Source organism: Urocitellus parryii, chromosome 5, assembly GCF_045843805.1.
Source record: "Urocitellus parryii isolate mUroPar1 chromosome 5, mUroPar1.hap1, whole genome shotgun sequence".
NCBI classification, from domain to species: domain Eukaryota; kingdom Metazoa; phylum Chordata; class Mammalia; order Rodentia; family Sciuridae; genus Urocitellus; species Urocitellus parryii.
In genome coordinates this window covers 74,689,308-74,708,626 of record NC_135535.1, presented here as the reverse complement: position 1 = coordinate 74,708,626, position 19,319 = coordinate 74,689,308, and the positions used below count along the sequence as shown (strand labels likewise).

Sequence of the window (19,319 nt, the reverse complement as noted above, 5' to 3'; positions counted from 1 at the left end):
CAGTTATGGTCATGGGGAAATAAAAGTGATGATACTTTATTTCAAAAACCTTTCCAATGTTATTCCCCTGATCCTTCACCAGGACTGAGAAAAGAGACTATAAAAGATGATAGCAAGTCACTTCTGTAGCTCTGAAATTCTGTGATTGTTTGTCTCATTCGGAGTAAAAGTTACAGAGCATCGGAAGTTTTAGATACAATTATTGCAGACATAATGAAATGAACTATCAGTGCTAAATCTAAACCCAGAGAGCAGAATTCTAAATAAGGTAAAAATTGAGATTCAACTGTCATCTACAAAGCAGAAACTAAGAAAAGTATTTATTCAAGTGAATCAGTGATTAGATATATAAATATATCAATAAAACTCTAGTTGAAGCTAAAATCTCTTTTTGGAACATTGACCTTGCATTTATGCCTAAGCCTTTTTGGCTTTTTACACATGAAAACTTACAGCACCTGCTCCATAGAGATCTATTTGTCCTGTGTTATTTCTGGAGGACAAATAGACTCAACATTTTGGCCACGTCTTTGTTTTGTATGCAGTGACACTCCAGTTCTCTTTGTCATGGAACCAGTAAAGTAAAACGAATCTGTTGACGAAATGTCACCATTTGAAAGAGCTTGTATGCTTTACAAAAATCTTGAAGCAAAATATTCCCAGATTAACTATTGAAGACATTTGTTTCAGTTGTAAATAATAGTTAGTTAAAGAAAGAGTACATCTGCAAAATCAATCACACAACAATAAGAGGAAATTACATATAAGCAAAGTTGCAAAAAGGTTTCCAAGTCTACTCTACAGAGACTATGAAATTCAACTCAGAGGTGCAGAGGAAGAGCTGGACAAACAAAAGATGTACCTTCTTTTTGGTAAGACATTCAAAAATGAAAATTTATATTTATGAACCCTCAATAAAACAATATTAGCATTTTTTAACTAAGCAAACTAGTATAAAATTTTAATGAAACAATCAATTTGCAAGAAAAATCAGGAGAATTTTGAAAATCTAGTATATTTCACATGGCTAAACTCAACAAATTATCAAATTTTTATAAAACTTTAGTGAATAAAGTGTGACACTGGCACTGGAAGGAGCAGGGCAGTGGCCCATAGTGATGTTTCAAGAAATAGATAAAATTAAAGAGTGCACTTGGTAGGTGATAGTCCCCAAGTGCTGGAGAAAAAATAGTTCACTCAGTAATTTTTGTTAACAACTAACTCTACAGTGACTTGAAGAAAACAGAAGAAGCTGAGTATTTACCTTATCCTTTTCCTAAAACACATTATAGGTGAATGGAATGAACAGGTAAAGAATGAATTGGCATATGTACATATGAAAAAGTTCTCGACTATAATCCTTATTAATGTAAAAGCAATTTCACTCTAAGAATTTATAATATAGATATACTAGAACATGTACACAAAAGATATTTTTAGAGCAGGTCATTGTAGTATTATAAGAAAAATGTAGCAACAGAGCTAAATGTTTACTTGATAACCATTAGTGCTGCTTGGAGGAAGGTTAGTACTACTTTCTGGTGATTCTAGAAGAATATTTTGTAGGATAGTATTTTGGAGCATGTGACTCGTTTTGGAGCAGAAGCTATAATTAGAGGTTATGTAATGTAATTAAATGTTTGTCATTTCTGGACCAAACATTTAATAAGTGGTGAGACATCTTCTAGAACATTCTCAGGCACTGTGACCTGCAGTGTTTTGGGACAGTGTTTGCTCTGTCAGCAGAGGTTCCTGAGTGACTGTAATATGCAGAGGCAAAAGTTGAACTTATTATTTTTTCAGCCCCTGAAATTTTGTGATTTTTACTACAGTTTAATTTAATCTGTCCTGATGACACAATGGCCAGCAACAGACTAAACAAATCAGTTATACGCCTACCAAACTATATGATTCTATGTAGAGATGAAAAAGCAGTGAAGTGAGATTTCTAGTGTGCTTTTATGGAAAGAAATCTCAAATTTTCCACGAATCTGATTATATCCCAGGCTATTGTTTTTTTTTTTTGTTCATGTATTTTAACACACTATATGCACTTTTTAATGAAATTACAAATGTATTTCTACTTCTTTATGTCTTTTCCCTCCTATCCATCACCTTGTTATTACAGATTATAGTGTTTGCATTTATGGCTTCAGCTTTACAAAATTTTATATAGTTAAGTTGTGGACTCTGGAGACAGGATATCTGGACTTGGGTCTGTCTGGGTCTGTCATCCACAGACTGGACAGTTACTTATGTCTCAGATTTATTATGTATGAAACAGAGATAATAAACATTTTCACTTAGGGTTATTTTGATGGTTTTATGAGGTGTTTCATGTAAAACTATCAGTACAATTCCTAGCACATAGCATGAATTAAATAAATGTAACTTAATGCTATTACTATTAGATTGAAAGGTATTTTTTTTTGACATCTAACCAAAAAACTTGCTTTCCTACTGACTTTTGTGAAGTAAATTGATTCTTCACTGGAAGCTCTACAATATTTACAGTCAGCTTTATATCTGTTCTTCCTAAGATTGCTGTCTTCTTAATCCTTCAATTATGGGGATTAAATCTTTACAAGTTGTTTCATTACAGTTTTTTTTCCATTCATGGTTTTGTTGTCAGAATTTGTTTAAAAGTTGCATTCCTTGAATATTTTAATGTGTAGAATATTTGGCTTTATGTTTGAACTCTTGAGAAAACATTTTGATTGGTTATAAAATATTGGGGCTTTATTTTCTTTTGCTGTGTACTAGTATTGATTATTTAAGTGGAGAAGGCTGAAACAGGCTTCATCTTTTTCTTACTTTTAAGTGACTTGATAGTTTTGCCTGACTATTGAAAAAGATTCTTTATCTCAAATTCCAGTCACTTTATTAAGGTATATCTCAATTTTAGTCTTGGAATATGATGCCCTCATTCTAACGATAGCTATACATCGAATCTGGAAAGTTTTCTTGAACTGCATGTTTATACTACTATTTTATAATATAAATGTAGATAGATGGACTTCTTTATTTTATATATATATATATATATATATATGTAATATATATATATTTATTATATATATTCATTATTATGGCTTTCTGTGGACATCAGTCATATGATGTTAGCCTGTTTTACCTTAATCTTTTAATGTTTTAGAGACTAACATAGGGATCACAAATCAGCAGCATTTCGTCTATTCAATGTATACATTTTTGTTTTGTTTATTTCTATTAAAAGTGGGATCTATAAAGGAAAAAGGAGAACGGAGAAACAACATCAACACAAATGACCAAGGAATAGTCATTTTTTCTTTCATTAGTTATTTGCTTAGCTGGTGGTGAGGACAGAGGCCAGTGTGGACGTTTTTTCCCTTTTGAACTGCTTACCTGGCTGTTTCAAGTAGCTATTTCTATTGTTTATGGATTTCTTGAAAAGTTTTTGAAGATGTGAAGCATGAGTGATAGGATGTTTCCAAGCAGTGTCTTTAGACATTCTTCTATCATTCATTCCTCCAAAAGTTCCACTTGAAAAACACTTGCTAAATAGAAACTCGTAAGTTAACTTTAATTCCTACATAAATAGCAATGCAGTAAACTGCTCTTTTCAAGATAGAGCATTAGATAGGTGAAGGAAAGTCCATTTTAGGCTGGCAAATTACATATATGTGTGTATACACACACATACATACACACACATATATAATATGTATATATACCAATCATACATAAATATGTATGTCTACACAGAGATTTTTAAGAAGTTCATTAGGCTATTAGAAAACAAATATGTCTATTTTTAGTTATCAGCTAGTTTGAACATGGTCACATGTGATCATGTGACACTCAATTATTTTTTTGCATAGACAAGTCACAGATTCCCTGTTACAAGTCATTGATCAACTCTTGAACTGAATCTGAAAAGGCTAGAGCCTAAGGGAGCTCACCATTGCAAAGAGCAATACTTAAGCAGAAGTGGGTTAGAAGTGAAGATATTAAAGACACAGATGGGTGCTTTATAAACATCAGTTTGACATAATTTTAGCACAAAAAAAAAGCCTGTGATGTTTTTTGAGTTTAAAAGAAGAACGATGGGTTTCAGTACAAAATGAGAATACAGGACCTCTTATTTGAAAATTGTTGACGATTTCAAGGCAGTGACAGAAGAGTATTAAACCAAGGGTGGAAACCTTCCAAGCGTGGAGCCATTGATGACCACACAGGTGCACACCCATGAAGCTGGCCTCGCCTGTCAAGCAAGAATGATGGTACCATTAATCAAACAGAAAGTTCAGAATAACAACCTGGCTCCTTTTTTGGAGAAGATGCTAAACTTTGACTTTGAACCTGTGAATTTTGAGATGCCAGTGTCAAGCCAAGAGAAGTGTGGGCTTAGAGCTTTAAGAGAGTTTAGATTTGTGCCTTGAGTTATCTGCTCAAAAGTCTGTGCAATTGAATTCTTTTTATTAATATGTATAGATAATTATAGTGTATCTGCGTCATGAAATTTTTGTGAGAGTTAAATGATTTAATGTATGTGAAGTGCTTTGCCAAGGGTCTGGCTCCTGGCAAGTGCTCCCTGGGTTTTGGCAGTATGAGTGTGCTTGCTGCTGTGATGGGATGCCTGCTGCTGTGGATTTCATGTATAAAATTCCACTCCTGAATAGAAGAGCTTTTAAGAAAAGAACTTAGCATAAAGATTGGAGTTTAAAGAAGAGACTGTAAAGGAGATAGACAAATGAATGGTTTTAAAGTTTGAGGATAACCAGGGAAGAGTACTGTGTCATGGAAATCAAGGCATGAGAAAGCTGCAATTAAGTTGTTAGTGGACTTTTTTTCCTTGAATGGTTTTAATTCAGGGTGGTTAGGACAAGGCTGATTATATGGAATTAAGGAGCAGGAGAAATGTGAAGGTAGTCGGTATAGACTTTTCTATTAATAAGTTCAGAAATGAAGAAAAAGTGGTAGCCTGATGAAAGGGAAGATTAATTAAGGGAAACTGCCCCCTCTCATAACTTTTAAGTCTGTCATTTAGAGGAGAGTGCTTTGTCCAAGGCTTGACCTGTGGTCATTACTCAATGTCTATTGCATGGACAGAGTTTTCTCATTTTATCCTCGTAATAGCACTGTGTTATTGGGATTGTTTTAGAGATTAGCACACTGAGACATATACAAAACCATGTTTCCAACTTCACATTTTTGACTTTGAATTTCCTTATATTTCTTAAGTAATCCCTTACCACTTCTGAATAAAGGTTATTTCATTTTTAAAAAAATTTATTTTTTTTAAACTTTTTGAGATACTAGGATTGAACCCAGGGGTGTCTTATCACTAACCTATATCCCCAAGTCCTTTTCTTTATTTTTTTTGTTTGGAAGTGGGGTCCCACTAAGTTGCCCAATGTGTTCTGGAACTTGCAATTCTTTTGCCTCAGCCTCCTGAGTAGCTGGGATGATAGGCATATGTCACTGTATCTAGTTTGCTCTCTCTTTTTCTCTTTCTCTCTCTCTCTCTCTCTTTCCTGATGGTCCACAGATTCATAGATTTTAAACCCAAATCTATCTCCAAAGCTGATGTACTTTTACTACTCAGCGAAAGATAGTAGGATGGTCATAGTGACAGGAACCAATTGCTAAGAGGCAGGGGTAAGAGTGTCCTATTAAAATGGTACAGGAGATGAGATCTAATCTGAGCAGTTAGGGCTGGAGAACAAGGACTCAGGATGACAGATTGATGCTTCTTCCCATCCCTTGTTTTTTTTTTTAAAAAAAGGATGCTGAATAAAGACACTTGAGGGGCACTGAAGGACCAGACCAGGTAAAATCTGCTCCTTGAGAGTACTGAGTGAGAAAAGTGAGAGGACAGAAGATTTTGGTTAGAGAGGCTACACAGAGCTGGAGGTCTGACTTGAAGCTATTTCACCTCTCCCCTGGACCTGTGGTGGAGGAAATCTGATCTTAGAGATAGAGATGCCATGACACTGGTATACACACAACATTATCTACCTGAAAGCTAAAATCTGAGAAGGATAACCTTGTAAGTTTTGGAAGAAGAACGATAAGGTGGGCATTGGCATTATGGTAGAAGCTTGGAGAGCAGTGTTTCTGTGGGGGAAAAGTAGAGATGACCAGTGCAAGGCTTAGATATATGTCACAGACATCAAAAGAAGGGAGACATGACTGGTTGTCAACCGATGTGTTAGCTGTTTCTTCTCCATGAGGATAGCCCAGAAAAAAAAGTGGCGCTATTAGACCAGGCATAAATGATGTCAGATCACCTGGAGTAAATCCAGATTACAGAGGCTGGAAGATGTTATGATTGAGATCCATGGGCTGTTAAGGGAGACACATTTGTGCCCGACACTAGCTATGTGACTTGAGTGCCTGTTCCCAAAGCTTTAAAGTTTGATGAGCCTATTGCATGAGGCACTTGAAGAGAATAAATGGAAATAAAGTGTGTAAAGCTCTTGGAGTGGAGTAAATGCTCAATTAGTGTTTTCTATGGTGAGATAGCAGCAGTGCATTTTACAGGGTAAGTGCATAAGCTTTGGGATCAAACATCCTTGGTTTACTTTAGTTTTTTGCAATTTGCAGTCTGTGTGACTAAACCTCTAGCCCTCAGTTTGCTGTCTCATAGTAGGAATAATCACGCAACATTGATTTTTGTATAGGGTGAAAGATTGGAGTCAAGTTTCAATCTTCTGGATATAGACCACATTTTCCCAGCACCATTTATTGGCAAGACCATCCTTTCTCCAAAATATGTTTAGTAATGATATCATATGAATTTTGTGAGATTACTATGAAAAGAAAGCACAAACCATGTTACTAAGCACTTGATCGATGTTACAATGCCAGCTCTTAATGCACAAAATAATGAATAATATAGAGGGCAGAATTAAAGATACTAATTTGTATTTGGATGACTTAACTTACATTTTATTAATCTTTAACTGTTTTTAACGGAGATAAGTACTGAGATCTCATTTTTAACATTCTTAAACACCTTTTGATTTCAGTTCATTGGAAATCCTGGAATTCAGAAATGTGGCTTAAAAGTAATTTCTTCTTTAGTACATTTCCCTGATGCATTGGGGATATTATCCTTGGAAGGTGCTATTGATTCAGTACTCCACACGCTGCAGATGTATCCAGATGACCAAGGTCGGTACATTTGAACACAGGATTTTGAATTGATTTTTATAGGCCATTAGCTCTTGGTTGGATATCTGTAGTTTTTTCTTCAGTTTTGATTTTTAAAACAACTAATTTTGTTGTGTTTTTCTCTTATTCTAGAAATTCAGTGCCTGGGTTTAAGTCTTATAGGATGCTTGATTACAAAGAAGAATTTAAGTGTAGGAATTGGGCATCTGCTGGCAAAAATTCTGGTTTCCAGTTTACAACGATTTAAGGATGTTGCTGAAGTACAGATTAAAGTATGTGCATTATCTGGAAGGAAATTTGGGAACTTGTGAAGATTTTACTTTCAGTGTATTTTATGCAATTCCCACTTGCATTAATGGGGTATTCTAGTTAATTAAAAACCATTTATCATTTTGTAGTATTTTAATTATGGAAGGTGAAGAGAATTGGATTGACTCTCTAAAGATCTAGTGTTTCATTATTAAATCTCTGAAATTACTGTTTGTGTGCCATTTGTCTTTCCCATGAAAATGTGCTAAAGAAATTACAGTTAGCTGATTTTTTTTTCTGTTTAGATTTTAGATAAGCACAAGTTATCATTTTTACAGTTTGTCACTCTCTGTGTTGTGTGGTGGACTCCTCATTTCTAGTAATTTTACTTCTTGATTTTTTTTCCCTGAAGCAAAATAATATTTTAAAATATTTCTAATTAAACAAAATTTAAAGCATGATATATAATAACTGTCTTTGTAAAGAATTCAAGATGCTCTATGATTAGTTCAGGAGAGGTTAAGAAATAAATCACTACCTGGATATGATGGTGTGTATCTGTAGTCCCCTTTACTCAAGAGGCTAAGACAGGAGGATCTAGGAGTTCAGAGCCAGCCTGGACAGCAAGACCCCTCCTATGTGGGGAGTTTTAAAAAGTAAAGAAAGAAATTGTTTAAGTTATTTTTTAATCTTAGTAAAACAAATGGTTTCTTTAAGAGTTTCTGCCTTGGTTGTAGTATTGTAGTAAGTTTGTGTGTGTGTGTGAGGGTGTGTGTGTATTTTTTTTGGGCGGGGGGAGTTGGGAGTGTAGTTCCATGGTAGAATGCTTGCCTAGCATGTGCAAGACCTGAGTTCAAGCTCTAGCACCAATAAATAAATAAATAGATAGATAGATAATAAGCAAGCAAGCAAAGGGAAGGCCAATGGTATAGGTCAGTGGTAGAGCACTTGACTAGCATGTCCAAAGTCCTGGGTTCACTCCTGTTAACAAAATAAAACAGTAAAATAAAATATACACTTCAGGATGCCTTCTCAAATACACTTAACATTAATGTAATCTAGCAGTGAACATTTATCTCTAGGATTAAAAAAAATTAAGGAACAGCACAAATTGGGAAAATTCTCGGCTCTTTAGAGAAGCTAATCTCCAATCCTCTAGTAAAAACAAAAATTACTGTATTTTCCTATTTGGAGCTATAACCCTGCTGAATCATCTGTTCAGATCTTGGTTCATGTCCGGATTTTGATCTGGAAGGTATCATTTCAGACAGGGATTTTTAACAGCCAAAGTGTATGGAGAATAAGCCTTTTTTCCTGCTTTGCTTGAGGATGGTTGGTTGGCTACCATTTATTCTGTGTTCCTGCTGTATTTCTCAGCAACAAGAGAGCAAGGAGTACAGGATTGTTTTTTAACATGGAATAGGACCCAGCAAATGTATCCACTCAGTTAAGCAAACATATTAGATATTAAGTATCATATACAAGCTCTCTGTTTTATTTATTCATTTTTGCCCATAATTGCTTATGTTATTATTTTTGGTCATACCTTCAGGGTTTTCAGACGATCTTGGCTATATTTGAATTGTCAGTATCCTTTCCCAAGCTGCTGGTGCATCATTCATTTGATTCAGTAATATTCCATCAGATGTCTTCCAATATCATGGAACAAAAGGATCCACAGGTACCACGTTTTTCACCTGTAACCTAGTGTTACATATGGAGCTGGCTCTAATCCTCATTTTCATTCTTTTTAGTTTCTAAACCTCTGTTGTAAATGCTTTTCAAAATTAGCTATGGATGATGAGTTAAAAAGTGTGATGCTGGAGAGAGCATGTGATCAGAATAATAGCATCATGGTTGAATGCCTGCTGCTGCTGGGAGCTGACGCTAATCAAGCAAAGGAAGCAACTTCCTTAATTTGTCAGGTAAATATTCAAGGCCTCACTTTTGTCTTTTCTGTATTATTTGGCCCTGTCATTGGATAGCTCTCTCTCCCTGTCTCTTTTTTAACCTCCTGTTCTTTTTTCCTTTGTCTTACAATAAACTGATTTATTGAGATATAGTTCACATATCATACAGTTCTATTTAAAGTATACCGTCTGAGTTGGAGAGATGGAACATATCTGTAGTTCCACTACATGGGAGACCAAGGCAGAAGGATATCTGACCCAGTAGTTTGAGGCTATGCTGGTCAACATAGTAAGACTCTCTCTCTCTCTCTTTTTCTCTCTCTGTCTTTCTCTCTCTCTCTCTCTCACACACATACACACACTCACACACACAAAGTGCCCAATCCAGTGGTTTTTAATCTGATCACAGAGTTGTGTAAGCATTCTGACAATCAATTTTAGAGCAGTTTTATTACCCAAAAATGAACTTCACAACCATTAGTAGTAATTTCTCATTTCTCTGCCTCTACACCTATCTGCTACTTCCTATCCCTAGTCCAAGGCAATCGCTTAACTAACTTCTGTATATATTTGCCTATTATGGACTTTTAAGATAATATTTGTTCTACATAATTGTAATTATATATACTTGACCAACAACTCCTCTATCTCTATTAACCACCCAGAGCTCTGGTAACTACCATTGTGCACTCAACTACTAAGAGATCAACCTTTTAAGGTTCTGCATATGAGTGAGAACATGTTTTGTCTTTCTGTGCCTGGCTTCTTTCACTTAACTTTCTTTTTAAATTTTATTTAACTTAACATAATATTCTTCAGGCTCATTCATGTTGTCTCAAATGACAGGGTTTCAGTGTTTTTTTATGGCTGAATACTATTCTATTGTATACATATTATATACATATGCTACATTTTTTTTAATCCTTTCATAAGTACCTAGACTCATTCATATCTTGGCTGTGCTGAATAGTGATACAATAAATGTGGTAATGGAAATGTCTTTTCCATTGTGCCCATATACTGTATTTTCTTCATCCATTCATCTGTTGATAGGCACCAAATTGTTTCCATGTCTGTAAATACTGGTGAAATAAACAGAAATGCCTTTTCAACATACTGATTTCAACATACTGATTTGATGTATATCCAATATTGGGATTACTGGATCCCATAGGAGTTCCATTTTCAGTTTTCTGAGGAGCCTATACACTGTTTTCTATAATGGCTGTCCTAATTTGCATTTGTACCACCAGTGTTCATGGGTTACTTTTCTTCACATCTTTAACAAGCCAGTGCTTGTTATCTTGTCTTTTTGGTAGTAGGCATTTTTACTGGAGTAAAATGATATCTCACTGTGGTTTGATTTGCATTTGCCTGATTCTTAGTAATGCTGAGCACTTTTTCATCCATTCATTGGCCACTTGTTTATCTTCGGTAGTGTTCAGTACATTCTATTATTGTTCACTGTAGAATTTACTAGTGTATTGTACAGCTGCTTGTGATTTGCTGTAGAGGTTTAGAGTCCCAGAACTTCAGAGATAACAATGTCCTATTAGTGTTGTCCAGTCAGTTCTTCATTTTACCTGTCTATCTACCTTAGCCTATGGATGAACAACTTCAAATGTGTCCCTCACTATGCATCTCCATACAACTTGTTCTCTAGACATTTTTCACACAACATACAATTCTCTTGTTACAATCAATTTTCAACCATTACCTCTTTGTTTTCCCTTTCTCTGCCTAGAGTGTTTTCCTCTGAGAACTTCACCATGTGTCCATGCAGCCTGTGCACTGCATACCCCTGGAAGTGTCATTCACATACATCCCTTGCTGTCGGTCACCCTTGAAGTGTGTAATGCTGTGTTTTTTCATTCCTTCTCCCTGTCCCTTACTAAACCATGCAAACACATATCTGATTGTTCTCTTCCTTCAAGTTCTAATCCAAATTTTCTTTATTAAATAAAGCCTTCCCCTCATCACCAAATCCTCAAGCACAATTAATGTTTACTTCTTTTGTAAGTCTGTCATAATCTACGTACACCTCCTGTACATTTTGTGGGTTATATGGAAATAGAAGCATATTGTTCATCTTTGTTTCATTCTTTACGTATGTATGTACTCAACAAAGGTTTATAAACATGCATTACTAGTATATCAGATTTTTCTTAGCTGTATAAATTTTAGAGTTCATAACATTCCAAAAAAATAGCATTTAGATAGCACTAGATCTATATCTAGAAATTTAATAATATTTCTAATAAAGCAATTATGTTGTGATTTAATACCCATTATTAAATAATCAGCAGGATACTATGTTTTCTGGTAACTTATTTTATAAGGCTTACTTTATTTAATTTTACACTTGCCTATGGATTCAAATTTGTCAACTGTAAGATTAAGTTCGTGCTAATTTGTAATCATCACAAAAAGAAACAGAACTTGTAACTCATTTTCATGCGCCATTATGTTTATGCATTAAAACTAAATAAATAATCAGATTATTTAAACAGTCCAATTTCTTTTAAGCAAGCAACATTGAAAATAGTGGTTTCTCTGTTATTACATTAATTAAATTATTCCCTTCAATAATTCAATATGCTTTTATTGAGCATCTTTTGTACACAGATCATTGCACTGATGTTACTTAGAAATACCTAAGAACTGAAAAAAGCCCAGAAGTTGCCTTTCTAATTTCTCATTAGGGAAACAACATAATGAAAAATTACCCAAGTAAGATTTTACTACATTCCCTAAAAGAAATTCTCTCTACTCTTCTCTCAATTTATCCAAAATTTTCTATACAAAAATAACTCTTTATTTTATTCCTCTTCTCATATTCTTTCAGACTTTGTGCACTTGTTTATATTTTCCCTTTTAAAAGCAAAATCAGGTCTGTAAGACTGGGTTATAGCTCAGCAGTAGAGTGCTTGCCTGGCGTTTGTGAGGCCCTGAATGTGATGATTCTCAGAACTAGTGGGGAAATCTTTACCTCCATGGATTACAACGTTTGCATTTAAAATGTATTAAAGAATTTATCTTAGTTGTCAATTTATTTGTATCTAGCAAATATCAATTATTGATTATGTATAATAGACAGATTTATTGAGTTTACCTTATTTTGTGCTGGTGCAGAATAAGGAACCAAGAGTAGTTTTCATTTACCAAGAGTTTGCATGATTAAGGACTATTCAGAGCAAAGATGGAATTAATCATATTAGGCTTTCTGAGGATTTGGTAATTTCATGTACTGGTACAGAAGAACATGGGGGATTAATAATGGGCATGAAAACACATGAATGGAGACCTGGAACCGTACTAACCAAGTCCTGGTGGGGAGAGCAAGTAGAATGATATCTCCTTCACTGTCCCTAACCCCAATGTGGCATTTTATTTGACTGATGTTAGTCTGATACTTGGGGCATTAATGTTATTTCCCCATCTATTTCAGGAATAAGTTTTTCCTATTTTATTTTGTTTTGATTTAAGACTAATCTCCCCAAATGGAAGAAGTACAGGTTTTTCCTACTTACTATTTTTTTCCTTTAATAGGTATGTGAGAAAGAGAGCAGTCCCAAATTGGTGGAACTGTTACTGAACAGTGGAGCCCGAGAACAAGATGTGCGGAAAGCACTGACAATAAGTATTGGGAAAGGTGACAGCCAGATCATCAGCTTGCTCCTCAGGAGGCTCGCTCTGGATCTGGCCAACAACAGCATTTGCCTTGGAGGTTTCTGTATAGGGAAAATTGAGCCTTCTTGGCTTGGTCCTTTATTTCCAGATAAGACATCTAATTTAAGGAAAGAAACAAGTAAGTATTCAGATTATTTTGTATAATTCTTATTTTTAGTAGTTTTTTTTTTCCCACTCAGTACTGAGGATTCAACTTCGAGCCTCACACATGCTAGGCAAAGTGCTCCACCACTGAATTATATGTCCCTTGCACCTATATTTACGTTATTATGTTATTAATGAGACACTAAATATGTATTTTATTTTATTTTTTGTTGGTTCTTTTTAGTTATACATGACAGTGAAATCCATTTTGATATAATTATACAATAGGATTATACAAAGTTCTAATCCAAATTCTTTCCTAAATAGATTTGATGCAGTTCTACAATAGGATTACGATATATCCTATTCTAATTAGGACCCCATTTTTGCAGATATACATGATGGTGAGATCACTGTGGTGTATTCATATATGTATATAGAAAAGTTATGTCAGATTCATTCCACTGTCTTTCCTGTTTTTATCACCCTCCTTTCCCTTCATTCCCCTTCATCTAATCTAGTGAATTGTATTAAAAAAAGGAAAAACAGTGAGAGTTTTCTAAGGGGTTGCTTTTTTAAAAAAAATTTTGTCTCTCTCTTTTTTAAAATAAAAGTAATATATGCTCAACTAAAAATATGAAAATACAGAAAAATTGTAAGGAAGAAAATAAAATGGGGACATTTCCCTGTACTTTTTATATACTTATGTATACATATGCATTTAACTGTATATGCAAAAAACATGCATGTATACTTTGTATTTTTCAAGTTAATATATGCTTTATATTTCAGGTGAATGTATTTTTATTTAACTTTTCAAGTTGATATTTATTATATGTATGTATATATATATATATATATATATATATATATATATATATATAAAATGTGTATTTTTGACCACTTTTCTTCCACTGATCATGCTTCCACCTGTTCAGCTCTCTCATTTATTCACACTAAGCATATTTTTTACTGCTTTTGCTCCCAGCATCCCCTCTGTTAACTTCCTCCCATGCCCACCTCCTCCCTATGGCTGTCAAACTCCATGTCTCCACCTTAGGGACTAACTTGCTAATAACACACATGTACTTTATGTTTTTATTTGCATATTCAATGCAAATGCACTTATTTGACTGCCTATACCACAGTCCTGCCTAGTCTGGTTCTTGACTTTTTCCCTCACTTTCATGGCATGGCTAAGGGCTGAGAGGAAAGTAGCCATCCATGCATATTAGTACCTATATATACCAAGGTCTCTAATCCTTCCAGTGAGCCCGGAAATTCCAGTTGGGTTGTATTCATATATGTATATAGGAAAATTATTGTTTTCTTACATGTTTCATATACTCCATCAAGGTTTTTTCCAGTGTTATTCTTTCTACTTCCCTCCCTTAACTACTTTCTTCATTTTTCCTGCCTCAATAACTTTGTCACTTTTTACCAAGATATTCCAACCCTGTGAAGTCTTGGGGAAGCTCTTCCTGCATGTTCCCATGGCACCCTAATTCTCACCTATACCAGTACTTATCACATTGTATAATCATAGTTTTTCTTTTTTACAATCTATATTATAAACATCACAGAATGAATGTCAAATTTGTTTGCTATTGTAACCTTAGCATGTACTTTGCACATAATAAATATTCATTTAATATTTATAATATTGGCAAAAGTAAAAAGTTGTTAATACATGGTGTTGTAAACCATCAGTGGAAACAAGCATTTACACACTCTTGGCCAAGAATTTTAATTGTCCTCTTTTGAGGATAGTTGGCAATATACATTGCTATTTTTAGTGTTCACACACATTGTAAATTTTTTTTTAAATGATACATAAAATTACACATATATGTGGTGATACTTGTTTTCTTGACCCAGGAATATACCATTAGGAATCCATAACAGAGATTCTCAGTGTGTACAAGTGAGCCCGTAAAAGGATGCACATTAAAACATTGTTTATAATAGCAGAGCAAAATCTGTTAGGTGAAAAAATCCTAAGCAGAACCAGAAGGAACTGTTCAAATAATTAAAGTAATTCATGATAGATTCATGAAGTAGAATGTTTTGTAATCATTGGGAAAAATATGTGGCAAACCTAAATGTCTGACAGGAAATGCATTATTAGGTGAGAAAAAAGGGGCACAGAACAGCATTTTTAACATACTAATATTGCTGAAAACTCAATTGAGGTATGAGAGTCACCAATATGTAAATATGGGGACACTGTGTCAAGAAGAAAAATTTATGAATGCATCCCTAGCTGCTTCTGGGGACTTTTTAAATTAATGAAATATAATGAGGTACCATATTTCATCACTTGGGTCTCATGAACAACTTGCTTATATTCTGTAGTCCTGGATGGAGAGTTACCCTTCACTGTATTCTGTTTGTTCTTATGAAATTCTTACCATTGACAGTTCTTATGTAATTAGAAAAAATATAAACATGTTATTTGATTGATTGGAGGGCATAGCCACAATTTCATTGGCAGCTGGTCTAAATAAGGAACATTTGGATTCATAGTTTTAAAGCATTTTCAGATACTACTTGATTGAGTCACATGTCATACATATAATGTGAGCTATGAGAGAATAATAGTTGAAGAAATCTTCTAGGCTATGTGTAGAGCAATGAGGGCTTTGCAAACTTAATTTTTCATAATAGAGCATAATAGAAAATGTAATGAAATTTCAAGAAGAATGTTAACTTTGAAATTTCATCAAATTTTCTGATAGAATGAATCACTCAGCAAAATTTATATGAACAGCTCTATCATTGATCCAGTATCTTCTATATTCTAGACTTTGTGTTAAATATTTATATGCATAATTTCAGTTAATCTTTTCTATAACCCTGTCCTGAATATGTTGTCATCTTTGCTTTTCAGGTGAGGAGATGGATACTCAGAGAGCTTATATAACTTGCAAAGGGCATTCCTAAGATTAGAACACAGGTTTATGTGGCTTCAAAGCCCAGGCCCTTACCTGGATCAAGTTAGTTTCATACAGATTCAGTTTTGTTATATATACCAAAGCTTTGGGTAAATGATTTTTAAAAAATTTAGTTTGCCATCTGGTAATCATTCAATTTTACTATGTATTTTAAAGTGACTTTGGAAGGAAGAATAGGAGATTCTCCATCCAAGATCAGCCTCAGCCTGAGCAACTTAGCAGGGCCCTAAGCAACTTAGTAATACCTTGTCTCAAAATAAAAAATTAAAAAGCACTGGGCATGTATCTCAGCGGTAAAGTGCCTCTACGTTTGATCCCAATCCCCCCATCCCCCGAAAAGAATGAAAATATAAGCAACTTTGGTAAGATATGTTTGTTTGGTAAGATGTATGTACATGTTTATTGTTGATTTCTAAGGTACTGGTATATTTCTTTATTTTTAGATATAGGATCTATACTAGCAAGAATGGTGCTCAGATATCAGATGAAAAGTGCTGTGGAAGAAGGAGCAGCTTCAGGCGGTGTTGGAAATTTTTCTGAAGATGTACTTGATAAATTCGATGAATGGACTTTTATTCCCGATTCTTCTATGGACAGTGTATTTGGTCAAAGTGATGATCTGGACAGTGAAGGTATTTCTGACTGAGAGATACTTAAACCTGATCAAACTTATCTGGAAAAACTGGAGTAAAAATGTGTTCATTAGCAAGAACAGTTTCACCTCCTAATTTAAGCAAAAGCAATGGCTCAGGAAGTTGTGTCTCTTTTTGCACTTCCATCAGCCAATGGCAACTCACATTGACTTAGGCTGGAACTACATTCACTGTTCTCTTTTTAAATGAGTGCTTTTTAATTTTTTATTTTGAGATAAGGTCTTAATGAGATCTTTTTGTAGTTCCTTAACTTTGTTAAAGGTAGTGATATCAACCTTCCATGGATATACATAGGAATTCAAAAGTTATGTTAAGTGTTTAGATCATGCTTGGAAAATAAAAGTAATAAATAATAATAAATAATAAATAATAAAAAATAAATAATAAATAATAAAGTAATAATAATTAAAAACAATATTAATATTTTAATAGTTTACTTGTCATAACTTTTAAAAAGATGACATAGCAAATATGTAGTGATAGTAATTATGATTGACATTTAATAAAATACAATTTAGCAAAAATGGGGCAAGTTTTTTTTTTTTTTTTTTTTTTTTTTTTTTTTAAGTTAACATTGTATGACTGAAAACTTTGGGTGATAAAATAAAGTTATTTGGAGGAAACAAAAAACAAAATTTTTTCCAAAATATCATGTTTCAAGTCCAAGTATTTTTTGGTAAATCAGTTTTCCTGGAATATTATTTATATAAATTAAAATGCATTCTTATAAGTGTATATTTCATGGGCTTTGGAAACTTATACATCCATGTAATCATTACTATTATCAAGTTATGCAGCATTTCTGCCATCCAAAATAAATCCTTCCTATGTTTTCATGGAAAATACCTTCTACCTTGACTCTTGGCAAGCACTTCTCTCCTTTCTGTTATTGTAGGTTACATTAATGTTTTTTCTAGTTTCATATAAAAGAATCATACAGCATGTACTCTTCTGTGTCTGATTGTTTTCCAGAGTTCATATCATGTTATACCCTCACCGACAATACATGAAAATTCTAGTTGTTCTACTGTCTGGTTAATGCTTAATATTGTCGGCTAATTTAATTTTAGCCATTCTAGAGGAGGTAACTCATTTGGTTTCATTTTCATTGCCTCAAAGATCAATGATATTCAGGATATTTTCATGTTCTTATTGGCTACTCATATTTTTTTTTGTAAAAAATCCCTAAAAGGGGCTGGAGATGTGGCTCAGCGGTAGCGCGCTCGCCTGGCATGCGTGCGGCCCGGGTTCGATCCTCAGCACCACATACCAACAAAGATGTTGTGTCCGCCGAGAACTAAAAAATAAATATTAAAAATTCTCTCTCTCTCTCTCTCTCTCTCTCTCTCTCTCTCTCTCTCTCTCTCTCTCTCTCCTCTCTCACTCTCTCTTTAAAAAAAAAAAAAATCCCTAAAATTTTTTCTTTTACTTGGGTTGTTGTTTTACTATATTATAAGAGTTATTTTGTATTCTGGGTAGAAGTCACAGCAGGTGTATGTATTGCAAATATTTTCTCCATGTCATATCTTTTCTCTTATTTTATTAATGGTATTTTTCAAAGAGAAGAGATTTTAATTTTGCAAGGTATGTTTCAAGTTTTTTTAATGGTTTGAATTTTCTCTCTTTTACGACATATTTTCCTAGCCTGAATTTTTGAAAAAAATTTCTCTATTTCTTTTTAGAAGTGATAGCATCCTAGTTCTTTAAATGTGTCAGCCTACAAACCATTATAAATTGATTTTTATTTGTGATTAACACATAACAATGACATTAGTTATCAAGAGAATGTCAATTGAATGGTTTACATTTTTTTTTTCTGTGTAGATATCTATGTGTTCCAACATCACTTTTTGAAAGTACTGTAATTCCTCATTGAATTAATGGTAACCTTGTTCAACTTAATTGATCATATAAGTAAAGTTCTATTTAAGAATAATTTATTCCATGTGATTGGCCTATATTTTTATCTTTTTGCCAATACCTCATTGTCTTGATTATTTTTTAATAGAAGTTCTTAAAATCAGGTAGTATAAGTTTGCTGGTATTCTTTTTTTTTAAATTGTTCATGTTGTTTTAGCCTTTTTGCTTTTCAACATATAACTTGAATCAATTAATTTTATGCTGAGGTTTTTATTGGGATTAATGTATATAAAATTTTAATACAGAATTAATTCATAAATGATGTGTACTTATGTAATGTCATAAAATATAGAATTAAAATACAATAATTATTTATGTAGATGAAATCTATAAAGAAGAATTGATATCTTAATATGAATAAATAGATGAATAAATCTATAAAGAAGAATTGATATCTTAATATGAATCTTTTCATTTATACATGTAGTATGTATTTCTATCAATTTATCTTAAAATTTCTCTTAGCAATGTTTTGTATTACATGCTTTCTGAGGCTATGATTTCTATACCTCTATTTTTTTGAAAATTCATAATTTAAAAAGTATTTCTTATCTCTTATTTTACAAAATAATTATTGTAAATAGGTATAAATATTGGGATGTAGTTCAGTGGTAGAGTCTTTGCCTGGCATACGTAAAGTCCTAAGCCCAATAACCAACTCTGAAATAAAAAAAAATAATTAAAAGGTAAATGCCAGCTAA

General features: G+C 33.5%; 1 protein-coding gene across 1 annotated transcript in view; it reads left to right on the top strand.

The window, feature by feature from the left end:
- Lrrk2 (leucine rich repeat kinase 2) overlaps positions 1-19,319 on the top strand; it is a 127,913-nt gene that overhangs the window by 36,278 nt on the left and 72,316 nt on the right. The window contains exons 15-20 of the mRNA XM_026408515.2: positions 7,014-7,158; positions 7,291-7,430; positions 8,960-9,088; positions 9,162-9,332; positions 12,867-13,125; positions 16,489-16,677. Coding sequence (XP_026264300.2) covers positions 7,014-7,158; positions 7,291-7,430; positions 8,960-9,088; positions 9,162-9,332; positions 12,867-13,125; positions 16,489-16,677 — 1,033 coding nt within the window. The remainder of the gene's footprint in view (positions 1-7,013; positions 7,159-7,290; positions 7,431-8,959; positions 9,089-9,161; positions 9,333-12,866; positions 13,126-16,488; positions 16,678-19,319) is intronic.